Source organism: Podarcis filfolensis (genome assembly GCF_964270895.1).
Source record: "Podarcis filfolensis genome assembly, chromosome: 14".
Taxonomy (NCBI): Eukaryota; Metazoa; Chordata; class Lepidosauria; order Squamata; family Lacertidae; genus Podarcis; species Podarcis filfolensis.
The window spans coordinates 50,872,070-50,900,032 of NC_139616.1; the positions used below are offsets into that span (position 1 = coordinate 50,872,070).

Sequence of the window (27,963 nt, forward strand, 5' to 3'; positions counted from 1 at the left end):
AGGAGGCTAATTACCCCCATCATAGCCTCCAAATTACCTCGTGTGGGTCGGAGAGATGTTATTGTCAGCCATCTTCCGATGCGCCACCTAGTGTATTCTTTCAAATACACATTGAAAGAAATCTTATCTTGAACTATGTCAAAATATGGTGCCTATTTATGAAATAAATAAAAGGAATACCCTGTTGGTTCAATGAAATGTTTGTGGTTACCTATATATTCCTCGCTGGCCCAAATAGGACTAATTTAGCCAGCTAGCCCTGGTGATAATCTAATGTTTATTGGATGGATTTCCCCCTGAATTGATTTTTGAATTCTGAATTTATTGTTATTCACATTTCATATTGTATTTTATGCTGTTGTTTGTTGCATCAATTAAGTGTCTTAAATTTGTTGTTAGCTGCCCTGAGCCCGGTTTTCTGAACCGGGAAGGGCGGGGTATAAATAAAAAAAATATTATTATTATTACGTTTGTCGCTTTTTTATAAAAAAAGCAGTGCTTTTTAAAGAAATACTGAGTAATGAATAGTTGCTGATTTGAAATGTCCTTATTTCATTATGTGGGGCTCCCTAAGCTGACTTCTTTCTCAAACTTCTGTCTTTTTTGCCTCGTTTTGTGTGTTTCTAAAAATTCCCCTCAGGCGCCTCGAGAGAGACCCTTTCGCGCCAAAACCCAACCGTCTCGGGAAGCTGTACTGCGCGCGCGCAGAAAGACCTCCCGCACCATACGGCGCACGCGCGAGCCCTCGTCCCGCTCCGCCCCCCGCCTCTCTCCGGAAACCGCGCAGGCGCACGGGCGCTACGGTGGCCGGCCGGGAAGCGCCGCCAATGGCGGCCCGCTTTCGCCGCGGCGAGGAGGGAAGTAGGCGGGTTGGCGCAGGCGCGCTGAAGGCTCCGGCCACTACCGGAGCGTAAACAAGGCGCCGCTGAGAGGGATGAGGAGGCGGCCGGAGCCGAGCGGGGCCGGGAGCCGTCGAGGCTGACAGGCCTCTTTCCGCTGCCCTCCCGCCGGCCGGGGACGGGGGGCGCCGCCGCCAGGGAGAGCCATGAACTTGGCCAGCCAGAGCGGCGAGGCCGGCGCCGGCCAACTGCTCTTCGCCAACTTCAACCAGGACAACACGTAAGGCCAGAGGGGGAGGGGGCGTGGCCGAGAGAGAACGCGGGGGGGGGGAGGAAGGGGGGAGGCGAAGGTTCGAAAACGGGGGGGGCGGGGAGGATCCCCCACCTGGAGCCCCGGTACTGCGCCTGCGCGTTCCTGAGTGGCTATACCTGAGATCCTGCACGCATTATTATTATTTTTATTGCTATTATTATTGTTGTTGTTTGAATTTATATACCGCCCTATACCTATAGGTTTCTGGGCGGTTCACAAAAAAGATCGCAATACAGTATATAAAATCAAAATAAAAACAATAACCCAATAACACCCCCTCCGCCCAGAAAGAGCCGCATTTTAAAAAGGTATAGGATGTCGGTCAGGTCAACCAAAGGCCTGGTTAAAAAGGAACGTTTTTGCCCGGCGCCTAAAGGTGCATGATGACGGCGCCAGGCGGACTTCCCTGGGGAGAGCATTCCACAGACGTGGGTTGGCTGTGACAGCAGATATGTCCTATGCTTATGGTAATATGTTATATCTTGTTAATTATGCTGTTTTAAATGTGCAGTGTATATTCCTTTGAAAGAGGGAGAGTTTGGAGAAGAAATGTCCCTAAATGAGGCGGGGGTGGGAGGAAGAGAAGGCACACACACCCAGGATTTATTCGTTTCTTCGTTTATTTTTATTGCTTTCTTCCTTTTTTAAAAAATCCAAGGAGATCGAGCCAGGTGTATTATGGTTCCCACTGCCTCTCCTTTTTGTCCTCACAACACCCCTGGGAAGTAGAATTGTAGGGACGCTGAGGATCATCTAGTTTAACCCGCTGCAATGCAGGTATTCGCAGGGGCCTTGTGGGGATTGAACCTGCGACCCTGGTGTTATCAGCACCAGGCTCTAACCAACTGAGCTATCTAGTTGTGAGTAGGTTAGACAAAGAAGGGGGGGGCATTGGCTGGCTTCCAAGTTTGCTCCCAGTGAGCTTCATGGCTGAATGAGGATTCAAATCCACTCTTTCCCAGGTTCTGGTCTGATCCTGTATTATTTTTTATTATTATTATTATTATTATTATTATTATTATTATTTATTCATTTAATCTATATCCCACCATTTTCTCCATGGAGCTCAAGGTGGCAACATTCGTAGTTCTCCCTCTCCTCATTTAATCCCCATAACAGCCCTGTGAGGTAGTTCAGGCTGAGAGGCAGTTGACTGGCTTCCATGGTCACATCCCGCCAGCTTCATGACTGGGGATTCGAGCCCCGGTTTCTCCCATGTCCTGGACCAGTGCTCAACCATTGCACCAGTGTTCCTATGCAGTGTTCATATTTTGAGTGAAGTAAGAATTCACATGGTATATTGGATTTTGTAATCATTGCCTTCAAAGTTGGCTGCTGCTGGTGCCATATTTACCAGCTAGCTTCCCCTACTTGATTCTCTCCAGATGTTTCGGACTGCAAGTCCCATCGGCCAACATCTGGAGAGCACCAGGTAGAGGGGAAGGCTGATCTAGCATAATGAAGAGTTCTGGATAACTCCTTTCTTTTCTTTTAAGGGAGGTTGCTGTGTCTTGCCTGGAAGATTCAGATTATCTTTTTTAATGTGTGTTAAAGTCCTAGCCTTACAGATAAATGTTGTGGTTTGCCATGGAGGTTAATAATTTTAATGTTCAAATGGTATGTTGTTAGGTTTGTGTCTCTTTCTCTGTCATTTTAATTTTTTTATACATGTTGCTGTGTTACTTTCATACAAGTATATTGCTCCCTTTGTTAACTTTTGCTTAGTAACATTCTGATGGCTGAACGCAAATAAATCTGAATCTGGCCAATTCTATGAGCGACTGGGAGTTTGCCAAGTTATTCAGATGGCCACTGTTTTATTTAGGGATCTCAGGTGGGTGAGAGATAACCACTGCCAAGCTGTTCATGCTGTTGCCAAACCTGCCTTGTTAATTGGTCACTGTAGCTATGTTGTAATTGTCCCTGTAAGTCCTTTTTTCATTTCATTTCCCTCTGAACTTACTTAACTACCTTTCCCAACCATGTGTTGGGGGATGGGGGGTGCGCACACACACAGTTGTGTGTACTTGCCAGTTCAGGATTTGCAATTCATCCATCTGACAAGATGAACAAAAGTAAAAAAAGGTAAAGGACCCCTGACAGTTTACGGTATATATTGGTTAGCATTGTAAGATACTGCAAATCTCGTTTTTGTTTTTTGCTGCAACAGACTTAACACGCTACCCTTCTGGAAGGTGTATGTGCTGCAAGATGCTTGTGTTTTTAAAACAGGTTCTTGGCAGGGAAATATTTAACTTGCAATTCTTTCTCCATTGTGGAGGTGCTTTGATGAGGGTTAGAACCTCGAATCATCACACACACCCTTCTTGAGCTTAGAGCACCTTGAGGGTTGGGAAAAGTGGGACTTACTGCTGAGTAAGCATGCACCATATCTGCAGTTCTAGGCACGCTTGCTTAGAAGCAAGTTGCTGGGGATCATAAGAGGGAGACTGCTAAATCTCCAGTGTGTCTCACTGAAGAAGGCTTCGGGAAGGCGTTGGTGGAGAAAAGATCACGACTGATGGCCTGGGCAGGTGGAGAACGAGGGATTGGTGGTGGTGAAGTGGAACTCTTTTCTTGATGCCTGCAGTGAGAGCAAATTCCATAGAACCCAATGGGTTCTAGCACTTCAGAAAGAATGAAAGGATGGGTCTGTGCCTCGAGCTTACAATATAGAGGATAACACAAGGGCCACTGTGGTGTAGTGGTTAAAGTTTTGGGCTGGGAGGAACTGGGGAGAGCCAAGTTTAAAGCCCCACTTGGCTATAGAGCTTACCAGGTGGCATCAAGTCAGTCACTACCTCTTAATCTTATCTCACAGGATTGTTGTAAGGATAAAAGTATGCGGGGGGGGGCGGGAGAGCAAACTGTGTATGTTGCCTTGTGCTCCTTGGAGAAAAGCTGGGTTGTAAACTAATAATTCTCAGAGGAAGGGTAGGCAGAATATACCATGTTGCACTTACGCATACCTAGGTTCAGTTTAATTGCAGTATGAAAACTTCACTGGGAAGGCTTTGAGGAGGGGTTTGAAGTCCTTGGCAAGCACTTCAGGCACAGTTCTGAGTAATCCCAATTTGGATTCAGCTGCAATCCCCAAAGCACCCTTCCTTGGGGATATGAAACTGCTTTTTATACCAAGTCAGAGGTTTGATCCATTTAGCCCTGACTTGTCTACTCTTGGCAGTCTTGTGTTAGGGCCTGGCCAGGGGTGGGGTCCCAGGCTTGTTGGACTTCCCCACAAGTCCCATGAGTGTGTGGCCTAGAATATGCCCTGCGCTCTCCTGCTGCTGCACCAGGTAAGGGATGTGGGGATGGGTGTCGCAGGGGGCAAGTCTTTTCTGTTTCAGAGCAGCCTCTCTGATCCACTCACTGAGAAACTTGCATTAAACTTCCCAGGAATGTCAGGGTTTCCTGGAACATAGTATGAAGGCCTTTGGTATGAACAGTGTAAAAGATGCTCTGTCCCTTTCAAGGCAACCTTTGCCAACCTGGGGCTGTCCAGATGTTTTTGGACTGCAGTAGAGTTATCACTCTCTTGTGTGGACAGTGCTCAAACATTAGGTGCATTGAAGTCAGTGGACACCCAATAGTTTTTCCTGGAAGACACCCACTGCCCTGATGCAATTAGCCTTCAGGGGGGAGAGAGGGCCCTAATGTTTACTCAGAAGTAAGCCCTGCTTTGTTAATGAACCTTACCCTGTAATTCTAAGCAACTGACTTTGGAGTAAGTCAGGAATGGGACATAATAATAATAATAATAATAATAAATTTTATTTATATCCCGCCCTCCCCAGCCAAAGCCGGGCTCAGGGCGGCTAACAACAATAAAACAGTACAAAAGTACACCACAAACAACACTCTAAAATAATTCATTATAAAATTAGTTAAATTCAAGCCACTGGCCACCATTGGGCCAGAGCTCCGCGAAGATTGCCGAGGGAGGGAGTCAGGCTGTGCCCTGGCCAAAGGCCTGGCGGAACAGCTCTGTCTTGCAGGCCCTGCGGAAAGATGTCAAGTCCCGCAGGGCCCTAGTCTCTTGTGACAGAGTGTTCCACCAGGTCGGAGCCACAGCCGAAAAAGCCCTGGCTCTAGTTGAGGCCAGCCTAACTTCTCTGTGGCCTGGGACCTTCAAGATGTTTTTATTTGAAGACCGTAAGTTTCTCTGTGGGGCATACCAGGAGAGGCGGTCCCGTAGGTACGAGGGTCCTAGGCCATATAGGGCTTTAAAGGTGTGGCTTTAAATCTGTGGCTTTCCAGGTGTTGCTGGTCCACAGCTCCCATTGGCCATGCTACCTAGGGCTGATGGGAGTCTGAATGCAGCAACATCTGGAGGGCCACATCCCTGCTGCAATCAAGCTCTTATTCTTTGCATATATAAATTTGGTATAACCATCCCCAAATCAAAGTGTGTGTGTGTGTGTCCGGGTCTCCCCTTGCCCTCTCCTTGTCCCCAAATTTGTGGCTTTCTGGGCCAGATGGCCTGGTGTTGGTGTGGGGGTGTGGGACTTCCTATAATGGGAGCAGAAGCAAGCTGAAACACTGCAGAGTTCTTGCCTCTTGAATTCAAAGTAGGGCTCACACTGAAGTGCATGGGAAAGAAGTCGGAGTATGTAGTCAGAGTGCGAGGGTTTTGAAATGCTTAAGAGGCAATTGATGGGGCAGTGATAAATAGGCCATTTTGCAGGGAGGAGCATCACCCGTGGGAAGTGAATAAGAGGAAATGATCAGGAGAGCTGTGCCGTTGGGCTGTTTTTGGAATGACTGCTTCCTTTGTGTACAAGGGAAGCCACACAAAATTCCTTTCCTTGATGCTGGGTGACTCGCTGAGATCGAAGGGCCCAAAGGTCTAGTAGCCTGATCCTTTCCTCAAAAGCTTGGCTCTCTTGACTCCTTCCCACCGCAACCCTTCCACAAATAGGCTTGCATAGTCTGGCCAGTGTATGAAATTCTTTAGTCAGTGTGTGTAATAGAAAACTGCTCTCCCTGTGAAAGAAAATGATCCGAGTTCATATCCCTAGAGAGAAGTAAATTCTGCGGCCCAGTACAATGATATTAAATATAGTATGATCGCACCTTGCACGCAATTAACTTGTGTGATTTCAACCTTGCGTGACTGAAAGCCAGCTGGTTGAGATCTTGCAGATAAATTGCACACATGGGTTCTGGTATATGTGTTTTTGCATAGTTGCACCATCTTAACCCCTGCACAACACACACTAGTACTGTAGATAAGATTAAATTACAGAAAGTGTAAGTGACAAAACTTGGGAATTTTAGCACTATGGTGTGGACTTATTTAAATAAAGGCACTGAATTTATGATTAGGCAGAGCTCTACCCCCCCTTTCATTGCAGGAATGTGAAACTAGACCTTCCTGTTGTGGTACAGAGGTTTGTGGATATCATTTGCTGTAGGTTCACACTGAAATAGAAGTGTGTGGAGTGAAAGAATTGATTTCTGTGATTATTGTTGATAAATTCCCCAGCAGTGAGTACATCTTGAGGAACAATAAAAAGAAGGGTTTTGATATGAAGAACAGTGTTCTGTTTCAGGTGGATATAGGGGTTATCTTGAAAGAAATGTTGTGGTCTCTTGTTCTTACGTTGTACTCTGGTCTTGTATGCAGAATGCCACAGTTCCACTTATCACATTAATAATAATAATAATATATTTGAGGCTTAGTGGGACGCAGGTGATGCTGTGGGTTAAACCACAGAGCCTAGGACTTGCTGATCAGAAGGTCGGCGGTTCGAATCCCCGCAACAGGGTGAGCTCCCGTTGCTCAGTCCCTGCTCCAGCCAACCTAACAGTTCGAAAGCACGTCAAAGTGCAAGTAGATAAATAGGTACTGCTCCGTCGGGAAGGTAAACGGCATTTCCGTGCGCTGCTCTGGTTCGCCAGAAGCAGCTTAGTCCTGCTGGCCACATGACCTGGAAGCTGTACGCCAGCTCCCTCGGCCAATAAAGCGAGATGAACGCCGCAACCCCAGAGTCAATCATAACTGGACCTAATGATCAGGGGTCCCTTTACCTTTACCTTTATTTGAGGCTTGTCAGATATGCTTAGTGTATGTTTTTTAAAATGAGAACCTCAATATTTACCAACCAGAGCTAGGTGCAAAGGATGTTTAGTTAGAACAGGATACTTCTGAGCACTTTCTGAGCCCAGGAATTTGTATTTAGTACCAGAACTGAACTGGACCAAACTCAGTCCTTTCACCTATATTAGGTGAGGAAAGTTGCTGAAAGTAAGAGCTGTTCGACAGTGGAATTTGCTGCCAAGGAGTGTGGTGGAGTCTCCTTCTTTGGAGGTCTTTAAGCAGAGGCTTGACAACCATATGTCAGGAGTGCTCTGATGGTGTTTCCTGCTTGGCAGGGGGTTGGACTCGATGGCCCTTGTGGTCTCTTCCAACTCTATGATTCTATGATTCTATTCTATTCCCACCTGCGACAAATTACCCAGAGATCTGCCAGCAGATCCTGAGCCTCCTCCTCATGCACAGAGTACCTGCTGTTGAGAGACTTGTGGAAGATGTTCAAAGGAAGTGTTTTGCAACCACAGTGTGTGTTTTGTCTTCTGACAAGTGTAGTCTTAATTATTTACAACCACATATCACAGCATGTTAGTAATCGATCTTTGGTGCTGTTTGGAAGGATAATGGCACAGGAAGAGGCTGTTTATCTTTCAAGCCAGTTCTTCCAATCAGACCTCAAAATGGGGGCTGAGTGTTGCATGAACAATTTTCCCCTCCCCCTGTTTCATATTCTCTTCGTAGCTGCTGTTCTCGCAGGCAGCACGATGGCATTGCCAGCTCAGAGATCCTAAGGAGGGGCGGGGAGAGATGGAAAGTGGGCAGAATTAAACCATGAACACCAGAATCCCTAGTCCTTTAGGACAGGATGTCCTACCGGTCGATCGCGATCTACTGGTCGATTGTGGGGTGTCCCTGGCCGATCGAAGCTCAACAACTGGTCAATCCAACGGGTAGATCACTGCCAGTTTTTTATAGTGGGAGTAGATTGTAGTCTCTTGGAAGTTGGACGTTCCTGCTTTAGGAGAATGCCATAGCAAGATGTTTGCCTCGATCCCCCTAGGCACATACTTGTAGAGGGAAGTTCACATCCCTAACAGGACAGGAAACAGGGCGTGCCAATGTGAGCTACAGACTGGGTTGAATGTGCATCCTCTTGGTCAAATAGGGAAGGGCCACAGCTGAATGGCAGAACATCTGCTTTGCATGCAGAAGGTCCCTCGCTCAATCCCAGTGGCATCTCCTGGGAGGCATCCCTGCCAGAAACCCTGCAGACTCACTGCCAGTCAGTGGAGACAGTACTGAGTGAGATGGACCCGAAGGTCTGACATAGTGTGAAGCAGCTTTCAGTGATAGGTTCAGCCTTCTGTTGGGGAGCAGGGGCAAGGCCAGGGTTCTGTCCTCCCCGCCCCCGAAAAAGAATCCCCTCAACAGTTTGCCGTGTCAACACGAGGGCTATATATGGATTGAGGCAGTTGTGCTTTTGTCACATTGTGTACACAACACCTTCTGGATTCCACCTTCCAGTCCCCCTTTTTTTTGCCACAGAAAACACTTACATTGTAATGTCTATTTGAATTACCTGTCAAAACAACATGCAGCTGTTTTGTGTGACTTCCAGTGCAAGAAAATGCACAGGCACGCCAAGTTGAAGTGAGTGATTTCCCCGGCAGGTAATAAAAATGACACAGTGCTTCTCTGCTTGCTATCCCCAGCTTCTAAATGACAGGATTATCGCTGATCCACTTGGCTCTCCAAAAATCAGGCCTTTTTGCTAGGTCATCAGCACAACAGCTTGTTGTGGGGTTTGGTCATTTGATTTAGCATCTGATACAATTGACAATGGGCAGTGCAAGTTGCACAAACCTCAGAACAACAAATGCCTTAAAAATAAAGGCTTTCGCTACATGGCGCACATTACAACTAAGCATTTCAGCTTCCCCAAAGAGTTGTGTCTCTTAAGGGGAAATGAATTGTCATGTGATTTGTGTTTGTATGTCAGTTATTTGGTCTGGTCAATATCTGACTCTCTTGAGGACATGCCTTAGCAATAACTTTGGAAAAAGCAAGCACTTAAGTTTCTCCCCCTCCCCAGGCCACTCAAGTCGGGAATGCAGTATGCAAAGAAAGCACTATCTTACGGGTGCAAACAAATCACACAGCCATTATCAATATGCACATAGTTCTGTGTTCAGCTCTTACTGCTCCTTGCAGCATGCTCTTTTTGAACCTTCGTCTGCATTTATTTCTGCAGTAAGGCAAATAAAGAAAAGAATGGGGCTGCTATTTTGGTTTTGCAAGCAGCCACGTACTTGGATGATGAAATTGGTGAGCACGTGATGATCCAGGACAAACTGTGAAGTTGAACGCGCTTGTGAGAGAGCTTGGGGTGCTCTGTTGCAATCTTTGCCAACCTGGTGCCCTCTGGATAATTTGGGCATGACTCTCACCAGCCCCAGTGAGCACAGCCACTTTCACTGGGGCTGATATAGTCCAATACTTCCGGGAGGGCATCAGGTTGGTGGAGGTTGCTGCTTGGTTTTCTGTGTGAAACAGCGAGTTTGTTCCGTTCCCATGCTTCATTGACCTCCTGTCTTGCTTTGCAGGTCCTTAGCTGTTGGCAGCAAATCAGGTTACAAATTCTTCTCCCTTTCTTCTGTGGATAAACTGGAGCAGATCTATGAATGCAGTAAGTGTATATTTTAATTCCCCTTCTACCCCACCCCATGCGCCCTTCCATCTTTATGTTGTGGTCACATTTTGGACTGAGCAGATAGTTTCTGGGAAAGAATCCATCTTCTCCTCCAACTGACGGCCCCCTGATCTAGTAGCCTTACTTACCTAATTGACTTGATCCCTGGGCTTGCCCTCCTAGCTGCAAGGACAGCGGCCAGTTCCTTGACCCCAAACATCCGAGCTTGTATGTTTGGTATTTTGCTGGAGCTTCTTTCTAAAAAGTTCTTTTTGCATCTCTTATTCCAGAAGCCTCCAAAGCAAAAGAGGGAAAGAGAGATGTTTGGGCCACCTAAAATGGTAGTCTCTAGCCCCAGCACATGCAAGATCTTCAGCAGTGTGTTGCTGACTGCAGGCAGAAATCCAGTTGGTGCCGGCTGCTGGGGGCAGCTGCTGTTGCACTGCTGGCAAGCAGCGAACCTGTCCTACGGGGTTGTGGTTCATGACTTCAGTGAGAGATAATAAACCACAAGTGGTATATTGGGGTCCCTGTGGTAGCTCTGCTACTTCCAAGAAGACGATGCAGCTGTGATTAATGGGGGTCAACGGTGGCTTGCTTCTGCCCCACTCTGCACCTTCATTAAAAAAAAAAATTGACTTGGCCTCAACATGGGTTCAGCAGATTCTTCATTCTGCATTCCCATGATCTGCAGTTGGTCCATTTACATGTTGCCCTAGCCCCATGTGAACAGCTCAGCATCCCTGGGTCCTAACTCCCCCTTTCCTGGCACAAATGTGTTCCTAGCTTGTGTCCATATTGCTCAGCCACCAGACCCAGCCTTTCTCTAACTGGGAGGTCTCATTGGCCTTTTCACAACTCACGTCATCCTTTGCATCAAACCAGAAGAAATGTGACTCTCTTGAGTTATTTGCGATGTGTGTCTTGAGTTCTTCCTGACTTGAAAACTTTGATTCTGAACAGAGGGTGGAGGGGAGTATCTGTTCCCCTCTGTCCCCTCTTGCCACCTTTTGGGTGTCTTATGCTGTTTGCTCCCCCAATGTGTTTTTGACATTACCCCACCCGTTTTCAGCACAAAGAGGATATCTGGCTGCATGGTGCGGCCTTGGCTGGAGCATTGGTATCTTCTCACATTACCAAGCATTTTATGTAGTTGTGCAGGAATACGAGATGAATCACGCTCAGATCTTTGAACATTGGTGCAAAGGTACCCAAGTTCAAGGATGGCTTTGTAATTTACATGGGGAAACACGTTTGCCGTTTGTACACAAATGTTTTCCCAGAGCAAGCGCAAACCGTGACAACATACAGGCATATACATGTACCTAAGAGACATGGTTGTATCACAGCCTGCAACGTGTGTGTTGTGCAGAAAACAAACTTGTCACACAAAAGTGTGGTACTGTCCTAAAGGACAAAATCCCTGCGTGGTGCCGTTGTTTGTGTTTCACTCTGCTGGGTAAATTGGGTGTGTTTCGCCTCATTCAATGGGCAGGCATTGATTAGGAATTGATGAACCACCGCCCCCCAGACTCACACCTCTGCTTAGTGTGGGGAAATCCACCCACTAAATCACACAAGTACAGTTTGTCTTCTTTTTTTCATTTTCGCTCAGCTTTTGGAGCAGATAGTCTAAAAGGAGTGCATTGCCCTTGGTAACGGAAATGGCGCCGCTTGCTTGATAGACCCAGTAGATGAACCAGAACCCCTTCAGGCTTTAACTTCTGGCAGTTTTCCTAGTTGGCAAATGTCAACCGTTGCACTGCTTGATACAGTTAAGATTTATACTAATGGTTCTGGCCAGGAAGCCTCCGTAGCTGCTTGAAATCTGTTCCATGGCACATGCTTTTAGCAGGCTCTTTATTTACAGCTTGCTCATCTTCAGCAAGCAGAAGGTTGGGCTCCCTCCCGTTCTGTTGTCTTCCCCCACTTAGCAGCTTTGCTCTCCCTGCTATAATATTAAGGTCTCTTTACAGCCAGCCTAGCCTTGGATGTGTCAATCTATTGATCCTCAGGGAAGAGCGAAGCTCTAGCCAGCTGTAGTTTAGTCAAGCACCTGCATGTTCTCACTCAGTTCAGTCTCTCTCCCTCAAACCCTGTGCCTCTTTAAATAGAAAAATAAGGTAATTGTGACCATACGTGCCTAAAGTTTTGGATGGGAGACCTTTAGGAGCAATCTTAACACCTTGATCCTAAGCACACTTTCTTGAGAGTATGTCCCATTTGATTTCAATGGAGTTTCTTTGTAAGTGTACACACTCGCAATCTGATATGAGCATTTTAGGGTTAGCCCTCTTGTCAGCAAATGGTTTTCAGATTTTCCTTCCCTCAGGGAATCCTTTGCATATAGACTTGCCATCTGATCAGCCACTGTCCATGCCACAGAGGAGTCTAATGGGTTTAAGTGACAGGCGGGTGGATTTCGGTTGAATATTAGGAGAATCTTCTTCATGGTGAGAGTAGCTGAACAGTGGAACCAATTTCTTAAAGCAGGGGGTAGGCTCCTCTTTCCTGGAGAGCCATATTCCTGGGATGCTCAAGCTTTGGAGTTCTGCATCAGGATGAGATGCCTTACAGGCCACCTGACATTTTTTTACGGGGAGAGGGGATGACTCTGGAGGATGTAGGGCCACAGCCAGGCTTACTGGGCGTCTCCATTGCGAATGGGTAGGGTGACACGGAACATGCTCTACTCCCCAGCAACTGCAAATTGCAAAGTTCTTTCAGCAAAGCTTGTCAAAAATGACTACAGTGGTACCTCAGGTTAAGTACTTAATTCGTTCTGGAGGTCGGTTCTTAACCTGAAACTGTTCTTAACCTGAAGCACCACTTTAGCTAATGGGGCCTCCCGCTGCTGCCGCGCCACCAGAGCACGATTTCTTTTCTCATCCTGAAGCAAAGTTCATAACCCGAGGTACTATTTCTGGTTTAGCAGAGTCTGTAACCTGAAGCGTATATAACCTGAAGCGTATGTAACCTGAGGTACCACTGTAAACCCTTAAAGGGTTCCAGGGAACCCTAAGGTTCACCTGAATACAGTTTTGAAACCGCATTGTCTCCAGACACATTAAGAAGGGGGTATGACTCTTAATTACTGTATTTTGAGTCGTGTTGCACCTTTGCTTTTGCTGGCTCTGGGGTGGGAGGTGCAGGCAGATGAGGCAGGAGAACAGGGCAGGTCAGCAGCAAGAGGAGTGACTTGAAATTCTGATTTGCTGTGTGAACAGCTCCTTTGTACACCTTCATCCTTCATTTTGTCAACTTTTTCCTACATCTCTCCTTTCTACCCCTGCAGCTGACACAGAAGATGTGTGCATCGTGGAGAGGCTCTTTTCCAGTAGCTTGGTGGCCATAGTGAGCCTCAAAGCCCCCCGCAAGCTGAAAGTTTGCCACTTCAAGAAGGGGACAGAGATTTGCAACTACAGCTATTCCAATACAATCCTGGCTGTCAAGCTTAACAGGCAGGTGAGTTGTGATGCTTTTGTGTCATCTCAGGCTTCTTTTGATTTTCATTCATATTTAGTATTTTATTGATTTGGTTAACCAGAGTTCAGATCCCCACTTGGTCATGAAGCTCACTGGGTGACCTTGGGCCAGTCACTTGCTCTCACTCTACCCTACCTCGCAGGGTTGTTGTATAGATAAAATAGGGAGGAGAACTATGTCAGGCACCTTGAACTCCTTGGAGGAAAGGCGGGATACAAACCACAGCAACAACAGAAAATAGCAACCGTAACAAAAAGAAAGAAAACAAAGAATCAGAAATGTAAAGCATAAAGGACAAAAGGCCTCTTTATTTGTGGTCAGTCCAGTGTCTAGGAATAAGTTTGAAACTGTGGTCACAAGTGGGTGGGTTTTGTGGCACTGGTTCTTTCTAACAGTAGAAGGGACAGTAAAACTTCTTTTTCTGGACACACCTATGCTGCTGACAGGGGCCTCTTGTGACTTGAACACTTCTCCTTGCACCAAACAAACAAAAAACTATATATCTATCTATATATATACCTATAATAGCAATATTATATGCTAGTTTTCTATGTACAGTGAAGACAGCAAAATAGCAGTTGACCCTGTTTCTGGACTCTGCAGGTAGAGGCTCATGCAGATGAATTTCCTCCTGTCCCTGTGACATGCTCATACCGGCCATGCATAGTTTCGTTAAGTGATTTTTGTGGCATCAGAGACATTGGAAGCGGGGGGGATACTTTGGTAAAATTTCCCTGGAGGCAGGTTTTGCTTGCTGATAGCAACCAGGCAAGCGCCTGTTTTCCAGGCCTCCATTCTTAGACTAGAACATAGCACCACTAGCTCTAGCTTAACAGGGTGACTGGTGAGTAGTCAGTCACTTGATCCAATCCAATAAATAATTATCATGGATTTTTTGTTGGAATCTTGCTTAGTATTTTGTCCCTTGATGGACTGCAAGAAATTCTAATCAACCCTTATTTATTTTGAGCACAGGTATTTTTGTTGTGCAGGGTGAGGTGATAATTGCACTTCCTTCTGACCCAGAACACAAACACACATTGCCTGTAGGGCGAAGAACAGTCAGGATCTTTCTTGAATTGAGGTCAGGATCAGGTGAGGCCTCCTAATAACAGGTGATCACAGTTGCCTCGCCTAAGTTGTGGGAAAGGAGGCTTTGCCTTGCGCTTCTAAATCAACATAATCCAGGCTGGCAGATTTTAAAACTGCCTTCACTAGTCACTAACTTCCTTCTCTTGGAAGCTTCACTCTGAAGGTTTTACGCTGCTTCAGGATTTTCTCTTCATTCTCTTCCCTCTCCTTTTTTATTTCCCTCCTCAGCGATTGATCGTGTGCTTAGAAGAGTCTCTGTACATACATAACATCCGGGACATGAAGGTGTTGCATACCATCAGGGAGACGCCCCCCAACCCCGCAGGTAAGGGAGACCATTCTCCATTTCCCACACATAATCATTGACACAGTGAAAGCACCACCCAGCTGTAATTCTGCTAGGAGGGTAGCTCAGTCAAGAATTAAATTTGTGTTTGTATAGTCGACCCTCCTGGTTGCATATTCTTCAAGGGGCAGCAGCATATGACTACAGACATAAATGCGCTGGTTCTCTCCCTGTTGTCCTTTTGCTGGGAGTTGTTTGCTCCAACAGGCTGTGTGGTTTTTAGCTTTTTGTATTTTACCTGTGCTGTTCATGCGAACCGCCTTGAATCCCAACCACAAGGCCACCTTAAAATGCTCCCTGTCACCCACAGGAACTCCAAACCCTGTCCTGTAAGCCTCGGTGATGGCTGCTTTCCCTTCCCGATCCTCCTTGACGTGTTTGTAGCCTGAGGCAATGCCCCCCTTTTCTCTCTGTCCCTAGGCTTGTGTGCGCTGTCCATAAACAACGACAACTGCTACCTGGCCTACCCAGGCAGTGCCACTATTGGGGAAGTCCAGGTCTTCGACACCATCAATCTGGTGAGGTTCCGCAAGCATCTTTCCTGCTTCTGTGCCCAAGGAGATCTTCCCTGTCTGGTGCTGGCTGCGCCTGTGCTAAGCTCTTGTGCCCCTTTTTTCTTTTCTGCAGAGAGCTGCTAACATGATCCCTGCTCATGACAGTCCTTTGGCTGCGCTAGCTTTCGATGCGAGCGGCACAAAACTGGCCACGGCGTCAGAAAAGGTGAGGGCCTGATACACTGACTTCCGTTTTGAACGGGAACAAAGGCAGCATTTCCGTGTGGGTTTTTTGAAAGAGTGAGTTGAAGTGCCCAGAAGCCTCCTGCAGTGTTTCTGCTTGGGAATAATCCAAAACGTCAGCACAAACCTCTCACCCTCTAACTTAGGACTTGAGCCGCTGTTTCACCTATGAACACCCTGTCATGCTAAGCTGTGCGTTGGTTCTTTTCATCAGGTGGGGTTCTGTCCGCCTTTTAAAGTATAGCTGTATTGTCAGGGCTTTTCCTGCAGTGGCACCATGTTATTCCTGATGAGCATTCTCACAGATCCTGGCAGGAACTCTCTCCTGTTTGCCCTGTTCCACCCCACAGCAGGTACAGTGCTGTATCTTGGAATTAAACTCTGTGATGCGGTAGTGACGTTGATGACAGTCCTACACTTTCCAAGCTTGCTCATCCTCTTAAATTAAGGTTACCAAATTTACAAATCCTTCCCCTGACAAAACCCACTGAATTCAGCTGAAGTTGAAAAGTGTTCCCGGATTCATTGAAAAAAATCTGGTAACCTTATCTCAAATCACACCTTGAAATGTGTTTGATTCAGCCTTCCAGGATACGTCATTTCTGTGATTCCAATTCAGTTTATTGTCCTGAGTCCAAAAGTGCTCCATAACCAGTCCTGCACATTCAAGGTTTGTGTGTCTTGGGCAGGGAGCCCCACCTTCCATTGCCACAGAGCAAACTCTTACGGAACAAACAAGTCTTCCTCAAAGCAAGCAGCTTGTGATCTGGTGTGGGGACAGGGGCTTCTAGGGTAAAACTCATTTATCATCCCAAGTCTTTGCTGGCAATACCAGTCTGTTCTTAATCTGTTTGCTTTTAATCTACTGGGTTTTTTTTAAAATTCCATTGGTGTTGGTTTTATGGCAGTCCTTACGTTGCGCTGTGCACAGCTTTAGTCTTATAAATAAAAGACGGTGTGAATGTGTTCTGCATGAAGGTTTTAAACCCCAGTGGACACAGCCAAGGATCTAAAAATTGCTCTTTCGACCCCAGCCATTTTGGTTCCTCCCAGTATAACCGGGGTGGGGAACCTCTGGGCTGTGAGTCAAAGGTGGCATACCAGACTTCCCCATTTTGCTTCACTGGCCGTTGTGGAGAAGCCACACACCCCCTGCACCTGATGTCAAAGGTGATGGTGCAGGAGGGGCGAGGCTGGGACTTCAGGGGAACACTCAGGAGCTGGAAGTGGGCTCCGGATTGTTCCTTCTGTTGGAACACGGCAGAAGCAGGCCTTGCTCAAGGAGGAGGAAACTGTTCCCATTAAATCAAAACTGCTGTTTGAATCCTTCCCAGCCGCTTCTCCCATTTCCCTCTCCAACATTGGGGACGAAAAGGAAAAGCCTAGGGAAGCCTCCAAAGCCCAGGGCTCATACCACCCCTTGCCACTGCAATTTCCATGCTTGGGAACCCCACACAAGAGAATTTTGACAGGCAGGCAGGTTGACCTGCCTGTCAGAGTTGGCCCACAGGGTGGAGACAGCCAAAGATCTCTCCCCCAGAGCTATATAGGTTCAGCCCCTCTGCTCTCGAACTATATTGAGACTCTGCAGCAGCTATTTTAAATTGAACATTGAAGTCTTTGTTTCTCACCTCCTTTTTCCCAACAGGGGACGGTGATCCGGGTATTTTCCATTCCAGAGGGACAGAAACTCTTTGAATTCCGAAGGGGTGTGAAGAGGTGAAGTAAAATGCTCAGTCTCAGAAGCTTGCTCTTTGCAGGAGGCCCCCCCATGTGTCATAGGTAGCTGTGTTTCTTCATGGTGGGGGGAATCCAAAATTTGCAGAAGGGCAAAACCTTTGTTTTGCAGTAGGAAGCAGTGAGCAAGTTTTCGGGTGCCTCAGAATTCCCCAGCAGTTAAATGGGTGGGACCCTACCTAGGCCACTGTAGAATGTGGAGCAGTTGCCTCTGTCTAGCTGCTGCTGCCGCCTCTTCTTCCTCCAGTTGGGATATGGGAACCGACCGGCCGTTTTCTTTTCTGCTTATTCCCTCCAGGTGTGTGAGCATCTCCTCTTTGGCCTTCAGCATGGACGGCATGTTTCTGTCCGCATCCAGTAACACGGAGACAGTGCACATTTTCAAATTAGAAACTGTGAAAGAGAAGTAAGGAAACCTTTCTTTCCACAACTGCCCACTTAGATCCAGGGTGGCCATAGGGTGGGCTGCAACCCAGCTCTGATCTCTCAGGCTAAGGGCTTTCAGTGTGGCTTGAAGGGGGGGGGGGGATTTGCCGCGTTCCTCTCTTGTTTCAGAATATTCTCCCCAACCACTATTCATCAGGCCCCTAAGTTAAATAGGGCTTGTGTCCAACTAATCTAGGCATGTTCAAAGTCCTTTTCAGGGTGGTGCTGTGGGTTAAACCACAGAGCCTAGGGCTTGCCGATCAGAAGGTCGGCGGTTCGAATCCCGGCGACGGGGTGAGCTCCCATTGCTCGGTCCCTACTCCTGCCAACCTAACAGTTCGAAAGCACATCAAAGTGCAAGTAGATAAATAGGTACTGCTCCAGCGGGAAGGTAAACGGCATTTCCATGCGCTGCTCTGGTTTGCCAGAAGTGGCTTAGTCATGCTGGCCACATGACCTGGAAGCTGTACGCTGGCTCCCTCAGCCAATAAAGCGAGATGAGTGCTGCAATTCCAGAGTCGTCTGAGACTGGACCTAATGGTCAGGGGTCCCTTTACCTTTACCAATCCGGCCCGCCGGTCAATTTAATCTGGCCCCCGTGGCAAGGATTGAAGCTCAACAACTTCAGTCCTAAAAAAAAGCTGAACAGCTTTGTGGGAAATTTGTAAAAAAGGTTCAACAACTTCAATCATAAAAAAAGCTCAACAACTTTGGTTAGCCCTCACTTCATCAAATCTGGCCCTCTTTGAAAAAAGTTTGGGCACCCCTGAACTAATCCATACTGAGAGTAGACCCATTTAAATCAGTTGTCTTAGGTTTGTCACATTCATTGATTTCACTGTGTCTGTTCTGAACATGACTGAGTGGTAAGTAGGTCATAACAGTGGTAGTTTTTTAGGAGCCAGTTTAAAGCTAAAAAATTCCCAAACCTTTGACATGTTGACTCTAGAGTAACTTGCTTTTTGCTTATATATTATCCTGGATAGATGAACTTTTCTTCCTTATTCAGAATCGTTACTAGCTGTTGTGAGCATCTGCAGAGCTCTATATTTGTTAGCAAAGCAGGATATAATAAACACTTTTGATAAATATTTGTCTTGGTGTAGAATTGGGGTGGAACTGGGCTGTTAAGGCAGTGTGCACACACAACAACCAATGATACTGTTTCTTTAAAATTTGTGCTGCTTGTTGACGTAAATATAGGATAATTTTTAAGGCCACATTGTTTCGAAGCAAAAACCCAATGCAAGCAGTGCTCTAGTAAACCATATAGTGGAGAGAGAACATGAAAGAAAAGGTTTTAAAAATAAATAAATAAATCTGCCTTTGGAAATAAAGTAAAGCTAGATCCATCTGCATCTCCGGAGGCAGAACGGGGAAAGTCCCATCTCTTCCGTAGAGGCCAGTCTATTTCCCAAATGCAATGGAAGACTTGTGCGAATGTCTTGAAAGAGCAGCTGAAGCTTAGAGGAAGTTATGCTTCTGCCTGTGGCTGTAAGCCAAGACATACTCAAATATGGCAGAGTTGTTCTTGTGATATTTGAAGTGGTGCAAGTGTAATTTCCACTCTCCTTCCTTTCTTGCAGACCTCAGGAAGAGCCAACGACTTGGACGGGTTACTTTGGGAAAGTCCTGATGGTCTCCACAAACTACCTGCCTGCCCAGGTGACAGAAATGTTCAACCAAGGCCGAGCTTTTGCCACCGTCCGCCTCCCTTTCTGTGGGCACAAAAACATCTGTGCATTGGCCACGTAAGTACGGGAACGCTGGGTGGGGAGGGGACTTCTCCCCACATCTTTCACAAGCACCTACAGGTAGAGATGGAAAGGGAGGCAACGTGAACCTCTGAACGTATCTGTGTTTGTTTGTTTTTAACAATCATACTGCATTTGGATAATGCACAAAACCCAGGTTCCTTTGTGCACAATAGTGAGGCTTGTGAGGCTTAGTTGATCAGCTGACAACAAAGTCCTGTGCATGCTTACTCTGAAGTAACTCTCATTCGGTGCAGTTGGACTTACACTGATCTTTGTAAACTGAACTTAGCTGCTGGGAGGAAAGCAGCAACTTTAAAAGCCACACACACATAGTTAAATCTTACATAGTAAGGTTTTTAAACTTGACTAGGATTTACTTGCAGAATCCAGAAGATCCCTCGGCTGCTGGTAGGAGCTGCAGATGGGTACCTGTACATGTACAACCTGGATCCCCAAGAGGGAGGCGAATGCACCCTGATGAAACAGCACAAGTAAGTCTCCTGTCCTGCTTCCTCCTTGTGAGATGCTCCCATTGTTTTGAGATGTTCCGTTTCGGAGCTAGGGTGAAGCATTGCCTTCATACAGGTGGCTGTGGTAGCTGTAGTGAGTTCTAAGGCACAGTTTGCTATCATAGTAGTTTTAATTCTGTCACGTATTTTTACACCACCCTTCATCAAAGAAAGGTGTCAGGGCAGTGTACAGCACAAACCGTAATGCAGAACAATAGGCCCAATGCCCTACAACAATTTTAAAAAGCTAGCGCAAGGCTGCGCAAAATATACTGTCATGAGTTGGGAGGGGTCAGCCTGGATGATGCCCTGAGTCCTTTCCAGTTTTTGGGATCCTGTATCTGTGGCGGTAGAAGGCATGAGAGCAAGGTTGCCAAACCAGTCCCTTTGTCTAAGCCAGTGGTGTCCAAACTTTTTTCAAAGAGGGCCAGATTTGATGAAGTGAAGGGTAGTGAGGGCCGACCAAAGGGCCAACCAAAGTTGTTGGCCTTTTTAAGGATTTTACCCCTGGAAATAGACTGCCACAGGGGGTGGATTAAAACGACTGGCGGGCCGGATTAGCCCCTCGAAACAGACTTTGGACATGCCTGTTCTAAGCAACGGCTTTGGCTGACCCGTTAAACATAATTTGCATAACCACATAACCAAAGAATGTGCCATAGAGCAAATGGGTGGGCTTTTCACCTGCCCTCCTTTAACTGCTAGGTAGGAGAGCCATAGCCAGAGTAGTGTGTGTGAGCTGAGCCAGAAGCAGGCTGGAAGCTGGACACACAGAAATCCGCTTGCTCTGTGCTGGATCCAAAGCTGTGACTGATGAAGGAGACAGATCTGTTGGGGCCTTAGTGCAGTGAGCCCCTCCACCTTAGGCTCAGGTTGTACAGGTTGTTAATAACTGGCAAGTATTAACCACTTTCAGTTTTAACCTGAGGATTGTCATTTGTCCAGTTTCAACTTTAATTTTAATTTATATGAATTAATTTTGGGTTGCATTTGAATCGATTGATTGCTTGTTTTTATGCATATTGTATTATTTATATGATGTTAGCCACTCTGAGTCTGGGGAGGGCGGGGTACAAATAAAAATTTATTATTATACATGTAGATGAAACCATAAAGACAACACAGTATTTCTTTCTAAGGATTGCATTGGTCACCGTTCGCTCTCTGGTTCTTCCCATAGGCTGGATGGCAGCATGGAGCCAGGCAATGAAATCCTAGAATCTGCATCGCACGACCGGCCGCTAGTAGCACAGACGTACAGCACTGCTGTGACTAAAGGTACTTACGTGCCTTCTTCGCCTACAAGGCACGGTAAGGATGGGACTGGGGTGGCTGAGTGAGGAGCCTGCAAAGGGGGTGCCCACAAGAGGCAAGTTCCACATGGTCTTCACCATAGGGCATGACTCCCCTGCCTCGCCCCTTGGGAGAGGAAGACCACCCTGGTCAAGAAGGCTGCTTGAGCCACTCGGCCTGGTCCTTTCGTTGCTCTGTTCCTTGTCAGAGGCAGGAAGTCAGACATCACATCTCCCTTTATTATGAATAAAGCGTTGACAAAGCTTGAATGTTATGTATAAATGGTAATCCAGTCTTTGGGGGATGGGCTGTAATTTAGCGGTAGGACAGCTGCTTTGCATGTAGAAGGTCCCCCTGCCTGGAACCTCGGAGAGCAGCTGCCAGTCTGTGTGGACTACACTGGGCTAGATGGACAAACCGTCTGACTTCGTATAAGGCAGCTTCCTTCCTGCCTGCCTGTCTTCCTGCCTTGTATTGTTATGGTAATAAATGTATTAAAATGAAATGAAATGGGGCACAGGGATACCCAAGCCAACTGACCATTTTAAAGAGCATTCATTTCCCCCACCTGCACTCCAGAGTGCTGCTGTGTCAGGGTGGCTTGGCCCAAAAGGCTGAGCAGTTCAAATGCCACTTTCGGGAACTTGGGGTTGCGCTGCACCAAGGGTACTTCAGTCCCTTTGGGTCTCTGGGTAGGGAGGGGAAGAGGCTGTTGACCCCTGAAGCCACCTCTGCCCCACCCTGTGTTCTGCCTTCAGCCTCCGTCTTGGCCATACCCACCCCTAGCCAGTAAGGGGCACCTACTTTGGCCAAACTGCCTGGGTGTCACCGTGGACAGCCAAGCCTTTTGGATTACCTGGGTCTCCCGAGATAGCACTTGAGGCTGCCATCCTAAGCATATTTGCTAGGAATTAAATTGAATTTCCCTCTTTGCAAGCATGCTTAGGCCTGCATGGCAAGAGATCTTCAAGTATCTGTCTTTGGGTTGATGCTGTGGTATGTGATGCGTAATTTCCTAGTGTAGCCTTTGCCAACCTACTGCCTGCCTGGTTGGCGTGGGCTGTCTGTGTGTGTATCTGTGCCTGTCTCCGTGTCTGCCTTCTGAAACCTTGCGCTTTTCATTCGTCTTCCAGCCTATACCGAGGACCTGGGTGCGGTTGGTGGTGCTTGCCTGGAAGAGGACACCAGCACCCTGAGGCTGGACGAAGACAGCGAGCACCCCCCGATGATCCTTCGGACGGACTGAACTTTGACCTGTGAGCTCCACTCCTGAAGCCGAGGATGCAGGCCTGACCCCTCTGGAGGATTATTGTGTCTGTGCTGCTACGAACCTTGACCCGGGCTGAGAGCAAGAGGGAGGACGGCGGACGACTCTGAAGTCATTTTAAAACAAACACACACACAAACCATTGTAGCCGTAATGCTGATTTGATGCCATGGAGGTGGGGGGGTAGGGTGGGGGGGAATATATGGTTTCACTTCAGTGGCTTTTAAATCCCGCTTTACCTTTTAGCTGTGAGGATATATGCATATATATTTTTCGTCGTTGTTCCTGTTGCCAAAACCTGCTCTCTCTGTGCAGCCTTCGGCACCTCCTAGCTTTGCATGCTGCCTTGTGCCAAGCAAGCAGATCACTTCATAACGAAGAAGTTTGCCGAGTTTTGGGGTTCTCTCTCTCTTTTTTTAGAAGACAAATACATGTACATAAATAACACTTGGCATCCATGAAGGGAGGAGCAGCAAAGTTTGCTTCTGGGTGCTTTGACTTCTTCCAGTGCTCTTCAGCCTTACCATCCCCAGATGTGGGTGGACTACCTCTTCCATCGTGCACAGTCAGCTTGGCCCGATGGTCATGGATGATGGGGCTTGTAGTCCCTCCACATCTGGGTGCCCAAGGATTTGAAGGACATTGGCCTATTCTACTCGGACAAAGGTTCCAGGTAGTTTCTTGCGCATGGGCTTTCGGTTGCAACTCCTGGAAACGCACAGCGATCTCTCTATTTTTCTTTTCTTGGGTTCTTCCCATCACACAACCTCCCCCCTCCTGTCCAGCTTCACAGTTTATTCCCTCCTTTCTTCCCCGCCTCCTCCTCGCCTCCTTTTTCCCTGGACCATTTTGTTAATTAAAAACTCCTTCTAAATGCTGCCTTGCTTGTGGGACTGTTGTGTTCTCTTCCGCAGAGGTGATGGTATGCCTCTGCTCTGGATCTTGCTTCTTTCTCTCTCTTTGGGGACGTGAAATGGAGAGAGTGACCAATTCAGGCTGGACATTCTTTGGGAGCAGGGGAATCTTCTCCCTTCTGTTCTGTCTTTGTCCAAAAGTAGGGTCGGATTGTTCCAGTTTCAGAGGTGTTGGCCAGTTAACTCAGAAAGCATCTTCATCTTTCAGTCCTTCACGTCCATCTGCTCATCTTGCTTCAATCCTTGCAAAGCCTTGCATCCTCCTTCCCTAATAACCAGCTGGAGCTCCCTTCACAATCTGTCAGCCCTGCTCTCATGACTTCTCCCTCTCCCGCACCACCTTCAGCTGGCCACTATTTGAGCTTTCCCCGAGTTCCTCCAGGGCGAAGTGACATGCAGAGCCGCTGTCGAAATCCGCCACCCTGTTCCTGGTACTCTCCATCTGTCTTCAGACCCTGCACAGTGGTACCACTTCAGTCAGTCATGGCTTCCCCCCACAGAATCCAGGGAGCTATAGTTTGTTAAGGGTGCTGAGAATTGTTAGGAAACCCCCTTAGAGAGGTACAATTCACCAATGGTTGCACCCCTCTGAGAATTGCAGGTCTGCAAGGGGAGGGGGTGGTCTCCTCCCAGCTCCCAGAGTGCTTTGAGGGAAGCCATGCCTGTTCCAAGTGGTATTGTAGCGCTTTAAATGCATGGTGTGAATGTGGCCTCACTCCGTAGCCCATAATGGGGCTTGGGAGATGGATAGCATGGGGTACCGAAACATGGGGCAACTTCTACCATGCTTGTTTCTGCTTCCAGGGTTGGCCCTGTGATCCAGCATGTAGTTGTGATTCCAGTCAAGGACCCCAAACCTCCCTCCGCAGTCCGTGGCTGCACACCTGAGCTACAGCTCATGCACCTGTTTCTCAGTCTTCATCCCAGACCTCTCAACCTCCAATTCTTTATGTAATCTCCCACCTCCCGGCCGCTGGAATAGCAGTTCCGGCATCAGGAGGAGGGGCAGGTTTTCGTGGAACTGCAGGGACTCGCGAGGAAGTGACCAAAGCTGGGCAAAACTGCCGCCCTCTTTTACAGAGCTGTAATGTGCCTTTTTTGGTTCTTAACCTTCCAGTTTGTTTTCAGTGAGCAGCAATGTGTGTGTGTGGGTGGGTGTGTGCCTCTTGTTTTCCTTAGATGTCAGCCAGCTTTCTTTTTTCTTTTTTGATTAAATTATTACTCACTCTCCCTTTTTTGTGGCGTTCTCTTCCAGGCAACAAAAGAATTGTGAAACCCAATACGATGGCACTCTCAAGGAAGGGAAAATGGGTTTACCTCAAGGGGGGGAGGGAAAACATGCCTGTGGGTTTCTCCCTCCAACGGGGGCTCACTTCCCTCCCAAACTGCATTCCAGGTTCAGTTCAGGCAAGAAAGAATGCTCTTTGTAAAACCGAGAGAGCACCCAGGGCATTTTGCTGCCCAGGTCTTTATCCCACCCAGCAATACTTAAGCAGAAACTAATATGAAACAATGCTTTGTAATGACCTTTTTAAATATATATATATTGTGGCTTGATTAATGGGGGGTGGGGAATGCTTCAAATCTAGCAGCATTTAGTAGTGTGCTTTTGTACCTCCCAGCATCTAGCAGTTTCTCGTTGTGCCACTAGATGGTAAACCTCTCCTGGTTTTTTTTGGGGGGGGGGCGGCAGAATGCAGCTATAGACATCATGCGAAGTCATGACTGCACCACAGATTATTGGGAGGAAAACCTTGTTGCTCATACAGCAGCCATGGAAAGACAGGTAGCGAGTTATTCTGCAGAAGGATGTTTGCCAAGATCAGGGAGGTAGGCAATGCTTGTGTGAGCAGCAGATGCAGGGTGTGGTCAAGGCCTGGGGGCTGTAAGCTCCCTCTTCTGACCTCTCCATGTGACCCTTGGAGCACTTCCCAGGCCAGATGCCCCACAGGCTTTGCCTCTCAGGTGTCTTGTCTACTTTGAAAGCAGTGGCAAAGCGTGGGTTGCCAGCATCCGGGCAAAGCAAGTATCCTTGGCACTGCTCGCTGATAGGCTGGAATAGGGGTCAGCAACCTAAGGCCCATGGGCCAGAAGCGGCCCATGGAGGCCATTTAACCAGCCCACAAGCTGCCCCTGAACCGATCCGCCCACTCAGTGATTCCCTGCACACTACGCTAATCCGGCACAGCGTGGCGCGGGCACCCATGGGCACCAAGCACAACAGAGAGTGGGACGTGGCATTGGTTGGGGGTGGGTGTGTTTCTAAAAAGCCTGTGCAGAGTGCGCCCTAGCAACCGGTTGTCGCCCAAATCCACTCTGCAGTCTTCCCACACAAACACTGGGAGATTTTCCGTGAGGGAGAGGGTGTGCTCTTTTTTATTTATCATTGCTATCTCTTTTGAAATTTTGCACCCCTAAGAATTTTGCATCCAGCGCAAGCATCCCTGTAGCCCTGCCCATGCTACCCCACTGCTGAGAAATATCCTTCGACATACAGTGTGAGACTCTTAATCTCAGAGTCTTGGGTTTGAGCCCCACGTTGGGTCAAAGTTTTCTGCCTTGCAGCAGGTTGGACCTAGATGGTTCTCCTGGTCCCTTCCAGCTTTACGGTTCTATGGTCCTAACTGATGATGCCTCTTGCTTGTCTGGGGGAGAATACACAGAAGGGAGGAGAATAGCCTCCTATAGTATAAAAGTAATATTACTGTATTTTTCGCTCTATAAGACGCACTTTTCCCCTCCTAAAAAGTAAGGGGAACTGTGTGTGCGTCTTATGGAACGAATGCAGGCTGCGCAGCTTTCGCTGAAGCCACGAGAGCAAGAGGGATCGGTGCACACCAATCCCTCTTGCTCTCCTGGCTTCAGGGATAGCTGCCTGAAGCCTCCTGAACACAGCTCAGGAGGCTTTGCGTTGCTTCCGCTCCGTTTCTCCTGCCGTTTCACTGAAGGGGCGCTGCGCAGAGAGGGAGAGCTGCGCAGCGCCCCTTCAGCGAAGCAGGAGGAGAAATGGAAGGGGCTCTTTCTCCTCCCGCTTTGCTGGAGAGGCGCTGAGCAGAGAGGGAGAGAATATTTTTTTTCTTGTTCTCCTCTAAAACTAGGTGCGTCTTATGGTCAGGTGCGTCTTTTGGAGCGAAAAATACGGTAGTTTTCATTGCTCCGCTCGCTTTCCCTTCTGGCTCTGCCCATGCAGCGCCCTGCAGAGTTGCTCAGAAGGAAATGTGCCCCGCAGGATGAAAATAGTTCCCTACTCATGTTAAAGGGAGCTACCTTTCAGACCCAGGGTCAGCGCTAGGGAATATTTTTTGGGGAGGGAGGGTTTAACAGCCAGTCACTTTCCCCAGGGAATTCAAAGAACAGTCACTCTGCAAGGGGAATAGTGGTCTACTAACTTTATGCACCTGTAGAATTGTAGAATTGTAGGGTCCAAGGGAACCCCAGAGGCATCTAGCCCAACCTCCTGCAATGCAGGAATCGCAGCAAACTACAGTTCCCAGGATGCTTTAGCCACCCAGAGCGACTGGGGAAACCCAGCCAGATGGGAGGGGTATAAATATTATAATTATTTAGGAGGGGAAGCTACAGTTGCTTGAAATGTCTGGGGTGGATTTGGACAAAGAAAATGGCTAAACGTAAGCCATCGAGACGTTGGCTGTGTTGAGCATCTTGGAGCAGGATAGTTCCATTTGAATCCAACCCCCTTAAAAACAAAACTCTTGTTCAGTCTGAAAGAAAACTTGCCCAAAGCAGTTGAAATGCGGAAGAAAGCTGAAAAGCAAGGGCCTTTTCCTCCCTCCCTCCGCCACTACCCCAGTTCTCATTTGATGTCCTCGTTGAACTCCTTGCAATCTTAATTAGGAGTAATTGAACATCAAACGTATTAACATGGGATTCAGGCAACGGAAGGGCCCCTTTTTGTAGATGACGAGATTGTAGGTCCCCCCCCCCCCCCACACACAGTAAGAGCTGACATGATTTTGAAACAAGTTAATGAACATGATGCTTTTTGTGGAAGGCAGGGAATAAATTAGACCGGGGCTGGGGAAAGCAGGCAAGAATCTGCAGCATTTATTTCTGTTGACTCAATATCCATGCCGGAAAATAAACACCGTTTGCTTCAAGTCACTGCTGCTGGCGTTAAATATCCAAGAGATCAGGATGACCTTTAAATGAAGAAAATGAGAATGTTTTCAGCGGCCAAACCTTTGGCTGGATCTTTTTCAAGCCAGCGTTTGAACGCCCACCTTCTCCCCCCCCCCCGCCCCACTGCAGCTCCTTGCCATATTTATACATTAATTATCAGTTATTACGTTTATGTTCCTTTTGTGCAAGGAGCTAAGACGGATTACATAGTCCCCACCCCTTGGGTTGCCTGCATCCCACCAACGCAGAAGGATTTAACTCTCTGATCATCAGCTGATGAGCGTGGTTCATTGCTGGGGGAAATTAAGTGAAGTATTTTATTGGGGGGGGGTAGTTGGATGGTGCCCTGAGCAGTGAAGATTAGAATCTAATAGAAGAGCCTAT

General features: G+C 47.5%; 1 protein-coding gene and 1 long non-coding RNA gene across 3 annotated transcripts; one reads left to right on the forward strand and one right to left on the reverse strand.

The window, feature by feature from the left end:
• The first annotated feature begins 791 nt into the window (after nucleotides 1-791).
• WIPI2 (WD repeat domain, phosphoinositide interacting 2) lies at nucleotides 792-24,669 on the forward strand. 2 transcript variants are annotated; one of them, XM_083585801.1, is made up of 12 exons: nucleotides 792-1,119; nucleotides 9,790-9,872; nucleotides 13,171-13,340; nucleotides 14,682-14,778; nucleotides 15,220-15,317; nucleotides 15,427-15,519; nucleotides 17,185-17,255; nucleotides 17,572-17,679; nucleotides 19,286-19,450; nucleotides 19,840-19,947; nucleotides 21,146-21,276; nucleotides 22,392-24,669. In XM_083585801.1, exons 1-12 carry the CDS (start codon nucleotides 1,046-1,048, stop codon nucleotides 22,502-22,504), a joined length of 1,311 nt encoding a protein of 436 aa, XP_083441927.1. In that variant the 5' UTR covers nucleotides 792-1,045; the 3' UTR covers nucleotides 22,505-24,669. The 2 variants fall into 2 exon arrangements, with proteins under 2 accessions (XP_083441927.1, XP_083441928.1); XM_083585802.1 differs by having other exon boundaries at nucleotides 806-1,119; nucleotides 21,146-21,243.
• On the reverse strand, nucleotides 23,831-27,926 carry LOC310749322. The gene is made up of 2 exons (XR_014541568.1): nucleotides 26,276-27,926; nucleotides 23,831-26,228 (listed from the first exon to the last, which is right to left on the reverse strand). It is a non-coding gene; the product is annotated as an uncharacterized lncRNA (long non-coding RNA).
• Nucleotides 27,927-27,963: the final 37 nt, after the last annotated feature.

Bases quoted from the DNA above. Each gene is read 5' to 3' on its own strand.
- WIPI2 (XM_083585801.1), top strand. From the start codon at position 1,046: ATGAACTTGGCCAGCCAGAGCGGCGAGGCCGGCGCCGGCCAACTGCTC. The intron at 19,451-19,839 runs GTAAGTACGGGA...ATTTACTTGCAG, and splicing joins AACATCTGTGCATTGGCCAC to AATCCAGAAGATCCCTCGGC. The intron at 21,277-22,391 runs GTAAGGATGGGA...TTCGTCTTCCAG, and splicing joins TTCTTCGCCTACAAGGCACG to CCTATACCGAGGACCTGGGT.